General features: G+C 42.3%; 1 protein-coding gene across 2 annotated transcripts in view; it reads right to left on the bottom strand.

The window, feature by feature from the left end:
- Window positions 1–13109, bottom strand: part of TTC17 (tetratricopeptide repeat domain 17) — a 125997-nt gene extending 112888 nt beyond the window's left edge. For both annotated transcript variants that reach the window (XM_058688709.1, XM_058688710.1), the window contains exon 1: window positions 12912–13109. In XM_058688709.1, coding sequence (XP_058544692.1) covers window positions 12912–13070 — 159 coding nt within the window. In that variant the 5' untranslated portion in view covers window positions 13071–13109. The remainder of the gene's footprint in view (window positions 1–12911) is intronic.
- Between the last annotated feature and the right edge of the window lie 1338 nt (window positions 13110–14447).

Here is a 14447-nt window from a genome sequence, read left to right as displayed (position 1 = left end):
AGCTTTTCATTTCTGACAGATGTCTAACTCTATTAATAAAAAGTAGTGGTGAGACAAAATGTTTCCAGTTGTGTTTTTTAAAAATCCACATGAGGGTTTGCAAATGCATGGGAACTTTTTGGAAGAATACACAAATAATTCTGTGATTACTTCCAGGAAGAACTATGAGTGGTTATGAAACTTTCACTTTTCATTTTATGTCCTACTAAGTAGCTTGAAAATATTTTTTTGAACAATGATCACGTATCTTATACTTTCAAATTCAATTATAGGAGGCCTGGGTGGCTCAGTCAGTAGAGTATCTGACTCTTGGTCTCAGGGTCCTGAGTTCAGCTCCCACATTGGGCATGGAACCCACTTAAAAAAAATCAAATTCAATTTAAAAATAGAGAAAATACTGATGTTTTATATACAAAACAACAGAAATATTTTTCTTTATATTGGTAGTAATGTTTAGCAGTACAGAGAACAGTTTAGAATGGGATGTAAGCTGGAATTTATACACAGCCACTTCCTACCTGCATGGCCTTGGGCAAGGAGTTTAACCACACTCGGCCTAAATTTCTTTATTTAATTGAGATATCAATACCCACATCTTACTGGGTCTATATGACCATAAAATGAGAAATGAATATTGAAAACACTTGGTAAAGTGCTCAGTGAAATTGACATTAAATTTTTATTGCTATAAAAGCTACCTGCTGACATTATCCTAAATTAGAGTCCCTTCCATGTATGACTATAAAATGCAAACTCTGTGAAGGCAGGGACAATCTCAATTACAGCTGTATTCCACGTACCTAACACAGAAAGGATTCCAATATGTGTTTAACGAGCAAACTAAGCCTGTCAAATGTAATGGCACACAAAAAGCTCTCAGCAAATATTTGCTCAAATAAAACGTTCCCGACTCCATTTGACCATTTTGGGCATGTACCACTCTCTAAAGCTTTACTAAAGATTAACTATCCATCTCATCTCCCGACCAAACAATTAGACTAAAAGAGGAAAGGGCAGATCATGAGGGCACAAGGTGAGGAGGGTTCTCCTGCTGGTCACCTGATTTTAATTTAAATAACTAAGTGCCTCAGAGGGTAAGTGAAGAATGAGGTGAGATGTTAGTAATAAAAATACATAAATGAATTCTTTTCAAAAGTTAGACTCATGAAGTAGTTACTGCTGACTAAATAAATATGGGAGACACAATCTGATCTGGCTAGTGTGAATTCCTGGTACTAGGCCTTGAAAGCAAATGTGTAGCTTATTTAAAAGTGTCATGACGGTATAGATTTTTAACAAATGTTTCTTTTGTGTATGTTAAATGTCTGAACGTTAAGGGACTTACCTAAATTTGTATAGTAATCAATTAAGTTCAATAATGTCACAATCTCAAAGTTCTTTGAGCATATCATTTAAGGTATGTTGAAGAGAGAGTATTTCCAAACAGCCAATCAGAATGTAGGTTATCTGAGACACCATTTTACAACTCTGGTTCAGAGATACGACATTCTTAGAGAAGTCTTGGTTTATCTAGAGCTTTTATTGTTAGCAGGGAGAACGCATGAATTGGCTTGCCCCTTTAAAGTAAATGCACTGCGCTTTCTCCAGACTACTAAAACGATGGTGGCCCTTCACTGTGCTAATATGCAAGAGCTTTTACAAGTGTAAGCAACTGCCTGCACACACACATGCAGGTACCCTCCCTTTCTCTCTCGTATGCAACACTTCCGAGAGCGTACGATGTGTCAGGGACTATTTGAGGCAGGGGGGTTACCTCAGTGAATATAACAAAGGTCAACGAAAAAGTTAATGTTCTTGTAGGAAGACCAGTGATACATTACAATAGAGCAATAGGTGCTATGAAGAAAACTAAAGCAAAGTAAGAAGACAGAGTGATGGAAGGAGATGCTGTTTTAGATAGTGTGGTCAGAAGATAGGTGACATGTGAACAGAGACTTGAAAGAGAGCCATGACTCAGTCGGCTAGGCATCTGACTTCAGCTCAGGTCATGATCTCGCGGTCCGTGAGTTCGAGCCCCGCGTCAGGCTCTGTGCTGACAGCTCAGAGCCTGGAGCCCGTTTCGGATTCTGTGTCTCCCTCTTTCTCTCTGACCCTCCCCCGTTCATGCTCTGTCTCTGTCTCAAAAATAAATAAACGTTAAAAAAATTTTAAAAAATTAAAAAAAAAAAAAAAGAGAGCCATGAGAATGTCCGCAGAAATTTTTCAAGCAACAGAAGGACCAAGAACAAACAAAGTTGGTTCTCTCAACACCCACCCCAAAGGCCAGTATGGCCGAATCACAGAATACAAGAAGGAAAGTGGTATTTGGGGTAGAGAAGTGGCCAGGGGCCAGGTCCCAGACCTTACAAGGGCCTGCCTTATAGGCCATGGTAAAAAGTCCAAAATTTTTTTCTTAAAAGTATGATGGGAAACCACTGAAGGTTTTCTGATGCTCTTTGGATCTCTTCCCCCTACAATCCTTAAAAGAGTGACATGACCACACTTATGATCTTTAAAAGTGTAGAGAATACCCAAAAAACAAATAATCCAGTGAAGAAATGGGCTGAAGACACGAATAGACACTTTTCTAAAGAAGACATCCAGATGGCCAACAGGCACATAAAAAGATGCTCAACGTCACTCCTCATCAGGGAAATACAAATCAAAACCACACTGAGATACCACCTCACGCCAGTCAGAGCGGCTAAAATGAACAAATCAGGAGACTACAGATGCTGGAGAGGATGTGGAGAAACAGGAACCCTCTTGCGCTGCTGGTAGGAATGCAAACTGGTGCAGCTGCTCTGGAAAACAGTGTGGAGGTTCCTCAAAAAATTAAAAATAGAACTACCCCATGACCCAGCAATAGCACCGCTAGGAATTTACCCAAGGGATATAGGAGTGCTGATGCATAGGGGCACTTGTACCCCAATGTTTATAGCAGCACTTTCAGCAGTAGCCAAATTATGGAAAGAACCTAAATGTCCATTAACTGATGAATGGATAAAGAAGATGTGGTATATACATACAATGGAATACTACTTGGCAATGAGAAAGAATGAAATCTGGCCATTTGCAGCACTGTGGATGGAACTGGAGAGTGTTATGCTAAGTGAAATAAGTCAGGTAGACAAAGACAGATACCATATGTTTTCACTCATATGCGGATCCTGAGAAACTCAACAGAAGACCATGAGGGAGGAGAAGGGGGAAAAAAAAGTTACAGAGAGGGAGGAGGCAAATCATAAGAGACTCTTAAATACTGAGAATAAACTGAGGGTTGATGGGGGGGAGGGGAGTGTGTGATGGGCATTGAGGAGGGCACCTGTTGGGATGAGCACTGGGTGTTGTATGGAAACCAATTTGACAATAAATTTCACGTAAAAAAAAAAAGTGTGGCAAATAGACTCTATGGGGCAAAAGTAGAAGCAAGGACACTGGTCAGGAGGCTACTGTGCATAGGTTTAAAAGGGAGATGAAGACCACTGGACTAGGGCTGTAGAAGTAGAGGTGGAAAGACATGGCTGGATGCAAGAGACATTTTGGAAGTAAAGTTGACAGGTTATTGATAGATTAGGTATGCGACACAAGAGTCGAGGAAGATTTTGGACCTGAGCAATCTGGTTAACCAGTGTGGTGGGGTGGGAAATAAAGAGTTCAATTTAGGACATGATGTATTTGTGATGTCTGTAAGACAGCTAAGTGGAGATGTTGAGTGGGCAATTGGATACAAGAGTCTGGAGTTGAGGGAGAGACTGCAGATATGATTTAAGAGAATCCTCAGAATAGATGTCATATTTTATGCCATGACAGGACATAAGACCATCTGATGAGCACATCAGTATTTAAGACTCATTAAGAAAAGAGGAATTCAGCAGAAGAGAATGAGAAGTCATGGTGAGGGATTTAGAGGGAAAGCCAGGAGTGAATGTCCTGGAAGCCATGGAGGAAAACAGTTCGATAAGGTCAGAGGACAAGTGCTGGCTGGGGAGCTAAGAGGGTGAGAGAGACAACTTCAAGCTGAGCACCAAATTTGGCAATAAGGCAGGCTCTGGCATATTTTGACAAGACTCGTGGGGATGAAGGACTGACTGGAGTGGCTTGAAGAGACCTATACAAAGAGAGGGAAGAGAGGGACACCTGGGTGGCTCAGTCAGTTAAGCGTCCAACTCTTGCTTTCCAACTCTTGGTTTCAGCTCAAGTCATCTCACAATTCGTGAGTTTGAGCCCCGCACTGGGCTCTGTGCTGGCAGTGTGGAGCCTGCTTGGGATTCTCTGTCTCTGTCTCTGTCTCTCTCTCTCTGCCTCTTCCCCTCTCACGCTGTCTTTCTCTCTCAAACAAATAAATAAACTTAAAAAAAAAGGGGGGGGGAGCCCATGAGCACAATTTTCAAGAAGTGCCTGGCTGTACAACATGCAGAAGAATGAAACCAGACCACTTTCTTACACCATACACAAAAATAAACTCAAAATGGATGAAGGACCTGAATGTGAGCCAGGAAACCATCAAAACCCTAGAGGAGAAAGCAGGAAAAAAAACCTCTCTGACCTCAGCTGCAGCAATTTCTTACTTGACACATCTCCAAAGGCAAGGGAATTATCAGCAAAAATGAACTATTGGGACCTCATCAAGATAAAAAGCTTCTGCACTGCAAAGGAAACAATCAACAAAACAATCAACTGGAATGGGAAAAGATATTTGCAAATGACATATCAAATAAAGGGCTAGCATCTAAAATCTATAAAGAACTCACCAAACTCCACACCTGAAAAACAAATAATGCAGTGAAGAAATGGGCAGAAGACATGAATAGACACTTTTCTAAAGAAGATATCCAGATGGCCAACAAGCACATGAAAAGATGCTCAACGTCACTCCTCATCATGGAAATACAAATCAAAACCACACTGAGATACAGAGAGGGAGGGAGGCAAACCCTAAGAGACACTTAAGGACTGAGAACAAACTAAGGGTAGATGGGGGGTGGGGTAGAGGGGAAAGTGGGTGATGGGCAGGGAGGAGGGCGCTTCTTGGGATGAGCACTGGGTGTTGTATGGAAACCAACTTGACAATAAATTATATTATATTAAAAAAAAAAAAAAAACCAAAGAAAAAAAACCAAATGAAGTGCCTGGCTGTAAAGAGCCACCCTACAGAATTCCCCTTACTTTTGCCATCACAGAGTCTCACGGAGATGCAGGTAGGGCTCACACATGCCCCCTACACACTGGAGTGCAAAGCTGTTCTCATTTTTGACCTGACCTGCTGGCAAGCCCTCCTATTCCTCACTGTCAGAGTCCCTTCTGTCCATTTCCACCCAAGCTGCTTCTAAACTGCAACAACTGCCAAACCCCACAGCTGACCCTAATCCCCCCTCAACAATGCAGCTGCCATTTCTCATCCATCTTGCGTCTGCCCTTCCTGATGATTTTTCTTGTTTTTTTTCCTTGTCTCTTGTCACTTCTCCATACTTCTCAGTGCCTGAAAAATAGAGCTGACCTTTTAGATGTAACATCAGTGACAAAGAGGATGATTTCCTTTGCATACACAACCTGACCACAGAAGACAGGCCAACAGTGATCTCTGAGTAAGGCTCTTCTCATGTGCATGTAGCACCTTATCTGAAGGCCCAATGGCTGACTCACTGATGGGTTATTCGGAGCTTTAAAGATCTTCCAGGAGGGGTGCCTGGGTGGCTCAGTCGGTTGAGCGTCCGACTTTGGCTCAGGTCATGATCTTACAGTTTGTGAGTTCAAGCCCTGCGTCGGGCTCGGGCTCTGTGCTGACAACTCAGAGCCTGGAGCCTGCTTCAGATTCTATTCTCCCTCTCTCTGCCCCTTCCCCGCTCATGCTCTCTCTCTGTCTCTCAAATATGAATAAGTGTTAATAAATAAATAAAGATCTTCCAGGAGTCTGAGGCCTCCTGTAGGTTAGCTTCCAAAATGACTATCACATTAGTAAGCAGTGTGAGGCTTCATTCGGACAGTGGTAAATTCCTGAGAGGCAGGAACCAGTTTTCATACTTCCTTATGTCATCCATTCAATAGATACTATTGCAGCCTATGGGATTTAGCATGAGAGATGCAGGAGGTGCAGAGAAAATGGGTATGGCTTCTCCCTTCATGGGGCACGTAGGAGTCTAGTAGGGTATTTACATTAGTAAATGGACACAATATGGCATGGTAAATTCCTTCATAAGGGAATACCAGACACTATAAAAGCAAATAGAAAGAACAGCTTATTTAAATTTGGGCATTAGAAGCTTCCCTGTGCAAGTGATGTTTAAGTTGTGAAGAGTACTGAGTTAGCCAGATTAGGACAGTTCAGCATTTCAGGGGAAGAACATGTGCAAAGCCCCAGAAGCAAGTGAGAACAGAGCACATCTGAGGGCACTGACCAAAGTTAAATATGGCCAAGTGTGTATGTGTGTGTATTCTGGGGGTGAAAGAGGGGCACTGAAGAATGAACAAAGATAAGCTAGAGAGAAGGAGGGGCCAGATCACAAGACACATTAAAGAAAGACCATGTCCTGGGATATGCACCAAACGATTTAAAGGCAATTTTCCTTGAGAAGTGAGAATGGGGGAGAGATGGGAAGACTTCACTTTATTATTTTAAATACCCCCATAATGTTAGACATTTACTTTTTAGAATGCCATGCATTCCTTCTGTAATTCAAATTTTTAATTAAACAAAAGTTTTATTTATTTTTACTTTAGAGCGATTGAGAGCATACACACAAAGGAGAGGGGGCAGAGAGGAAGAGAGAGGGAAGGACAGACAGAGAATCAAGCAGGCTCTATGCTCAGCACAAAGCTGGACGCAGGGCTCGATCCCACGACTCTAGGATCATGACCTGAGCTGAGATCAAGAGTTAGATGCTCAACCAACTGAGCCCCAGGTGCCCCAAAACACCCAGGTGCCCCAAAACAAAGAAAGTTTTAAAAGCTGAGTCTAACTGCACTGGGGAGAATGGGTTGGAAGCAGGACAAGACTAGAGAAAGGAGAGCAGTTAGAAAGTTGTGGCAAGAATCAGGTGGCCTGAATTGGAGTCACAGCAGTGACTATGGGAAGAAGATATAATTAGAAAGTAAAATGGAAAGATTTTGGTAAAGAATATAGGAAACAACTAGATTTCTGACATGGGCAAATGGGTGGATGGTGAATGGTGGGGTCTTTTGTTCAGTTTGGGAAAACAGGGCATGACACAGGTTTAGGTAGGGTAAAAATGAGTTTAGATTTGATCATATTAAGCTTGAAGTACCTAGAGGACATTCACATGGAATTCAAGGCTTATTAGAGGTCCTGAATCTATAACCCTGGAGGAAAAATCTGACTTACAAAAAGAAATGCGGCTATTCTCAGCACATATATGGTAACTTAAGTCCTGAGAAAAGATAGGATTGCCCAGGTATATGTAAAGAGTAAAAAGAGAAGGCTGAAACAGAAGCTGGAGGTAAAGCAATATATAAAGTTGAACTTCTCAGAATGATCTGTGATCCATCTGTATCATGATCTCCTGAGGGGTTTGGTAAAAATGTGGAATTCTTGGCTCTACTGGTTCAGATACTTTAGTGGCCTAGGAACCTGTATTTTAAGCAAGTACCCCAGACTATTTTTGTGTAAGGTAAAGTTTGAGAACCACTGATCTAGAAGATGAGTGGAGGAAGAAGAGCTGGAGAAAAGAAAAGAAAAAAAAAAAGGTTAAGAAGGAGCTGTACTCTGCTCACCCCCAATGAAAAATGAGAATTTCGTGTCACAGTAGCCATTGGAAAACAGCATATCCATCAAAGCACAGTGGGCTGGTGAAAAATAAGCTGTCAGTAAATACTTGTTTAATAAGTAATTGGGAAAAGTATTTAAAGTTATAATTTACCTCTGTATACTTATAAGCTATTACCTACTCTATAGTATAAACAAAGTTAACCCCTGGGAATTTATAAGATAAAAGAATAGTAGGAAGTGGGAAAAAAAAGGATTGAGTGAGAATCACTTTGATGTCAATGTCTAGGACAAATTACAAAGGTTTAGCAGGTACCTAGCAAGTTAGTGAATAAACAACCATGACCTTTCAGATCCAAGTAAATTCCTGAATATATAAACACAGAAGCAAAGCTCTATGATAAAAAGATGGGCTCAGTGTTGAAAAGCACTGAAATAAACCTGTCAGCTTCATAGTATCATCCAGATGCCCTCTCCCAGATTAACCAATTACTTAATACCCAAATCAAGCCACTCCTTCACTTATAAGCTATTAAAGACCAATAGATAAAGATTTAGTCTGTTTGTCCAACTAAACCTGACAGCTCTTGCTCAGGTCATAGTTGCTGAAATATTACTGCTTATCAAACACTTCTTATGCCAAAGTTGCTAGGTTTCAGATCGTCAGCTTTGTCAGAAACTTCATTTGTTCTAAGCAGTTAAAAGGATCTGTACTTTAAAGACATTTGCTTGATAGAAGGCAAAATGATGAAATAACCCCCAAATTAAATCACACCTATTTTTGACGCTTCTCCACCCACCCCCAATTTAAAGTCATCACAAAACATTCTGCAGAGGTAAAGCAAACTGGAAAAGAGAAGACTTTTACTTCATTATTCCCATTTTTTACTTTTCTATTTCTTCATTGGTAGGTATTATGAAAGGGGGGGAAAGCACTTCAAACTTACTGAGTACAAAGTGCTCACTTGCATGTTACTGCAGATTTTTACTTACTGCTATCACTAAATGCCACTCATCAGTTATGTGACTGTGGGTGACTTTCTCTCCTATGAGTTGTACCACATACCCTTTAAGAATTTTTTCCTAGTCTAAAGTACTATTGTTCTAAGATTTGAGAAGGAAGCAGTCGGTAGCTAAGAAATATTATAATGTTATGAGAGTTGATAACAATTATACTCTTTATTTACTTAAAGTTTTAGACCTCCACTTATGAAGACAGAGAATATCCAGGGGCCATGAACCCCAGTGCTAGAAGTACAACTTCTTTTTTTTTTTTTTTTTTTTTTGTTAAGTAGGCTTCATACATGGAGACCAATGTGGGGCTTGAAGTCATGACCCTGAGATCAAGACCTAAGCTGAAGTCAAGAGTCGACTGAGACATCTGGGTGCCCCTTTCCCCTCCCCCACCTATTTTTAGAAGTACAACTTCTTGATTTAATAAGTCTAAGACAAACTGGTGACATTTCAGGAGTTCATTTGTTAGCTGGTAATTCAGAACATGGAATATTGGTTTTTCCACAGTAATGATGTGATACATTATGGTTAGGCTCTTAGGCTAATTCACAAAATTGAATTTAATCTTCAAGTGACTCTCCAGACAATTTTGACAAAAACAGAAAAATAAATATTGCCATACTAGGGAAAAAAAAAAAAAAAAAAAAGAGAGGCACCTGGGTGGCTCAGTCAGTTAACCACCCAACTTCGGCTCAGGTCATGATCTTGCAGTTTGTGAGTTTGAGCCCCATGTCAGGCTCTGTGGTGATAGCTCAGAGCCTGGAGTCTGCTTTGGATTCTGTGTCTCCCCCTCTCTCTGCCCCTTCCATGCTCTCGCGTGCATGTACTCTCTCTCTCAAAAATAAATGTTAAAAAATTTTTTTTAAAAAAAGGAAATGAAAAAAACCACAAATTTATCTCAAAGCCTATTCTTCACAGTGAAGTCAACCAAAGGATCCATTGACCTGATTACTCCGTAGATGCTCCAAGTAATGAGATTATAACAGCCCACTCCTTAGGTCCATGGACCCCAAGTACTCTTGCTTAAATAAAGAAAAAATTTCAGGTACAGGGGACACAAGGGGATCAGAGGTATGCCAAAGCCCAAAGCTGGGAGAAAAGCATAAAGGTGAAGAGAAGAGGAGCACCTCTTCTTAACTATCCCAACTGCAGTGGGAAAAGAACTCAGACTCTAGAACATTCTCTTCACATCCCAGCTAAGGATTCCCTGAGCAATGCTCCTGGAATTCAGTGGCAGCTCAGTAAACATGGAACCTAAAAACATATAAGGTATGCTTCCCAGCTGAGACAGGGATTGTGGAAAGGAATGATTCCCTAACATGCCATGCTGAGAGCTCACCACTTGCTCCTGCCAGAAGTGACCACAGTTCTGACTGGGAGGACCCTGCTTGGAACAATGGCTGCCTCCTTACTGTGACTGAAGCCCCATTTCAACCCCTTTTCAGGGCTAGGTCTTCCAATATATTTGTGTGTTCACAAGTTTGTAGTTGTAACTTGTGGGTGTCTATCTTTATCATTTGCTAAGGCTTCAAATAGAAAAACCAAACAACTGTTCTCTTCTCCTGGGAAGAATTGCTTACTGTACTTACAATTTTACAGTGATGGAAAATACCCCTATGTAAGTCTGTATTTGGGGCAATTCAGATTTTTAATTCATAAGTACTTCTCCATGTTCACTATGGAAAACAATGACCTATCTAATTTGGACAAGTTTAAATATCAGGCAGTTTCAAAAGGTATTTGCCCACGCTAATATTCTAAAGTTGCCATTTCAGTTTACCCTTAGCCCTCTCCCTGATATTAGACCACTTTAAAACTAAAATCACACTTCTGCTCTCATTTAGATATTATAACCAAAAACAAGTAGCAAGGAATATGGTATGTCAGTTAGGACACAATATATATATAAGCTTTTAATTAATTGTTGCTGAACATATGAACAGATCTGCAGTACACCCAAATCCATATACTAAAGGGATCTTTCAGTTCTTTAATAAGCATATGCAAATGTGATAATTCATCACAATCTAAATTGAGTTTTGGATTCTGCCCGCATTTGAAATATTGCCAGGAAGGAAAGCACAGGTAATATACCCAGCTATCCGAGTGGCACTCAGAAGATGATCATGTATTCAACTCTCTTACTTTACTTATAAATGTTGCTTTTCCTTCAGATTAAATCCAACTTTCCTTCCCTAGCCTCTTCTTGTTACGCTGTAGACACCAGCTATGTCTTCTGGTATAAAATTTTGTGGTTGTATGAACTTAACATTGTAAATGTTATGTAGCAAAGTGCTGGACAAATTCACTGAAAAAGACAACTGTTAAAAGCTTATAGTAAAGAAATCTTGCTTTCCTAACCTTAAGCCTAACTACTTACTGCAGGAGTGACTTGGCAGATTTCCAAAAGACTGTTCAAATTTCTCCCTTTCTGAGGCAAGTTACAGAAACCTCTACCTTTCCCCCACTGAAGCGTAAGTATCCAATGTGCAAAAAAGAAAGAATTCGGGGGTTTTTTGTTGTTAAAAAAACAAATCAGGTTCTACTTTCACATTGCAATGTTCAGCAAATAATACATTTCGACCAGCTTTCACTTTTCAGATGGGCTACTTCCTAGGCTGAGAGGCAGGACACCAAAATGGGAAGGAGAAGTCAATGTCATAGTGTATAAATAGATGTGGCCAAAAACAATATTGCAGAAGAGCCAATAGGAGATGGGCTCCCCAAATTGCAGCAGGAGTGACTTAATTCCATGTATCCCTTCATGAGGGCCTCAAGGAAAATTATCACCAGGAAATAAAAGGGGGTGGGGGTAGCAGCCAGGACTCCCATTAAGATTTCTGATCTTTTGTGAAAGAAATAAACTAGCAGTGCTTTCTAGAGTTTCTGAAATGCACACCTATCTTTTAAATCTCAAATGGTATGGCCATGAAAAGGAAATCTTTTCCAATGTAAGTTGGTATAGAGAAAAAAAGTGCCCAATAAGAAGTTAGTCTTTTCTCAGACATACTTAAAAACCACTGAACAATACCAACGCCGATTTTACATTGTTTTACTCACTCCTTACACGAGGTAAAATCTGCCATCACAAGGCAAATCTAAACGAGAACCCCACTTCATACAAAAGTAAACCTTGCACTGTGTTCCTATCATCATTCATTACACACAATCGAAAGGTCCATAATTTCACACGATGACGGTTAATACACTTGAGATCAAGGGGCCAGACTGCATGGGGCACACAATTCACTTCCTAAATGTTTGCTGGACTTTGCAGGATTGCTCTCAAGTGTTGGAAGTCATTAAGTTTACCGAGATTCTGCAGCCGAGCACACGCACGTACTGTTTAGGGATCAGCGGCATTCACAAAATGTAGGCAATCATAAAGTTATGTAAGAAAAGCAGTCCCTCCTCTGAGGAATTAGTTCGGACGGACACACAAGAATCCAGGAAATCGCATATCCTCCTTGCGGGGCCGGGTTACAGGAACTAGGTAAAGAAACAATGCAAAGTACACTGGGAAACGAGGGCAGTTACAGCCGAAAAGATGCAGGCAACGCCACCAGAGGCATCTTCAAGCATTCCTTCGGAAGGAAGGTGTATGTTGTCCCTAAAGAGCCCCTGTTGACCTGGGTAACGGTACAAGCTGAAACCACCTCGTCCCGACACGAACTCCAGCACTGGAAGAGGAGACTGGGGTAGGAAGCATTAGATGACCCACTGCCTAGGGGTGCCGAAGCTGTCACCGCCCTGGGACTCGCGCACAGCCGGGCGCTGCCACCTGCTTTCTACTTCTTCAGGGAGGGCTGGTGACGCGTGGTGGGCCCGAGAGGAACCAGAGGCAAGGATAATGAATCTGCGGTTTCTAAAGCCCAAGCACAACAAAATGTCCCCAGAGTCCGACCCCCACAGCCGGGCGACTCTTCCCACGCGGCACGCTGCCCCAGGGGTGGAAGGCTGAGAACTTGCAGGCGTCTGAGGCGAGGGCCAGAGAACAAATGGGGAGGGGGCGACGCCGGGTCTCAGCGTCGGGGTCGCTCGGGCCCTAGCGCCCGGACCGTGGGAAGGTAGGCTGGGGGCGGGGCCGCGTGGAGCCAAATAGCCAGGGGCCGGACCTGGGAATCCCCCGGGGCGAGGGCGGGCGCGGGCGGGGAGGGACGCCTATGGCCGCTACCTGCTGCTGGATCTTCCCGTCCTCCGTGACGACCCAGTGCGTGGTGGCGAAGGCCCCTCGAGCCGCCACACTCAGCAAGGCGGAAAGACTGAGGAGCCAGCCTGGGCCGGAGCAAGGCGGCAGCTCGCACCGGCCGCGGACCCCTACTGCCGCCGCCATCTTGCCCCCCCGGCCCGGCTGCTCACACCGGAAGCGGAAGCGGGCCCCCGCCGCCCGCCATCTTGGGGAGGTCGGCGCTGGAGGAGGTGGAGCCCAGGGGGCGCTGCCCGCTGACGACCGGCTTTTTCAGCCTCAGTTTGGGCTACCGGGGCAGCCGGGTTTGGCTTTAGGTCGGAGACCGCGTTTTTGTTATTGTTTTCCTGTACGCGATACGATCTCGTGGGGTGGGAACCAGAGGGAGATAAAAGTAGTGTTCTAGGTGGAGCCTAAATTAAAATAACAGGATTCAGAGAATACGCACAGAGTGTGTATGTCTGTGTGTATATATTGATATATATTCTTAATAAAGTCTTGGTTTTCGCTTTATTTCATTTTAATTCCTGGTTGTGCAATATCGTTGGGAAATAAAAGGTATGCTTTGAAAACGCCTAAGGGAAGAGATGGATTCTCTTTTATTCTTCAAGTCTCTTAACAGTAGAAGCTTCAGAGTTGGACTGGTTGTCAGTCAAGGGCAGCGCTGTTCGGTATAAGTATGTAAACCTCGAGCCACATACAAATTTTTAAACAAAGACAGTGAAATAACACATTTTATTGAACCCATTATATGTAATATAGTATTAGTTCAATATGAAATCTGTACAAGTTACTGAGATATTTTTTGTACTTAGTCGTGGGAATAGGTGTGTATTTTAGATTTAGAGCTCAGGTAATTTCAGGCTAGCGAGATTTCGGGGCTTAAGAGCCATATGTGGGTAGTGGCTACCTCAGGTCTAGGCTGGAAGTCTAGATCTGGAGACCTAAACAGCATTGGCATCACCTGGCAGTTTATTAGAAATGCACATTCTTGGCTCTTCCACCCCTCCCCATCAGATTCTACCTTTCAGCAAGAGTCCCAGGGTACTGGTATGTACGTTAAGAAGCACTTCCCTCTAGTGAACCAACGTGGGGCCAAGCGACTAGCCTGCCTTCTTGCTTCTAGTTAGATATGTTGTTTTAGGTATTTCAGGGCTGCCTTCTAGCTTTGTAGGTTCATTAAGCTTTTGGTTTTCTATTTGGGAAAAAGAGGGTGAGAATTTTGCCTGACCACTTCCCTACTTTGGCATATTGTTGGAAAACAAAAATAATTGCCAAGTGTTTAAATATAACTTCATACTATGGAAGCAATGACCACAGCATTGGTTTTTAGTTCCTTCTGAAAGTAGGTTTTCTTAGAGGATTGCAGTAATGAACATGCATCTCCCTAAAAATGTGTGGCTTATCTGCTTTTTTGTCTAGTTCTCTGCTAGACAGTGGGTATGGAGATCTGACCACTGAGCAATGTGCAAGCTAGTGGAATATTGGCAGGTTAACAATTGAAATACAGGATGTATTATTCCT

The sequence above is a fragment of the Neofelis nebulosa genome, chromosome 10 (assembly GCF_028018385.1).
Source record: "Neofelis nebulosa isolate mNeoNeb1 chromosome 10, mNeoNeb1.pri, whole genome shotgun sequence".
In the NCBI taxonomy this organism is placed as follows: Eukaryota; Metazoa; Chordata; class Mammalia; order Carnivora; family Felidae; genus Neofelis; species Neofelis nebulosa.
This window is presented reverse-complemented; position numbering and strand designations above follow the sequence as displayed.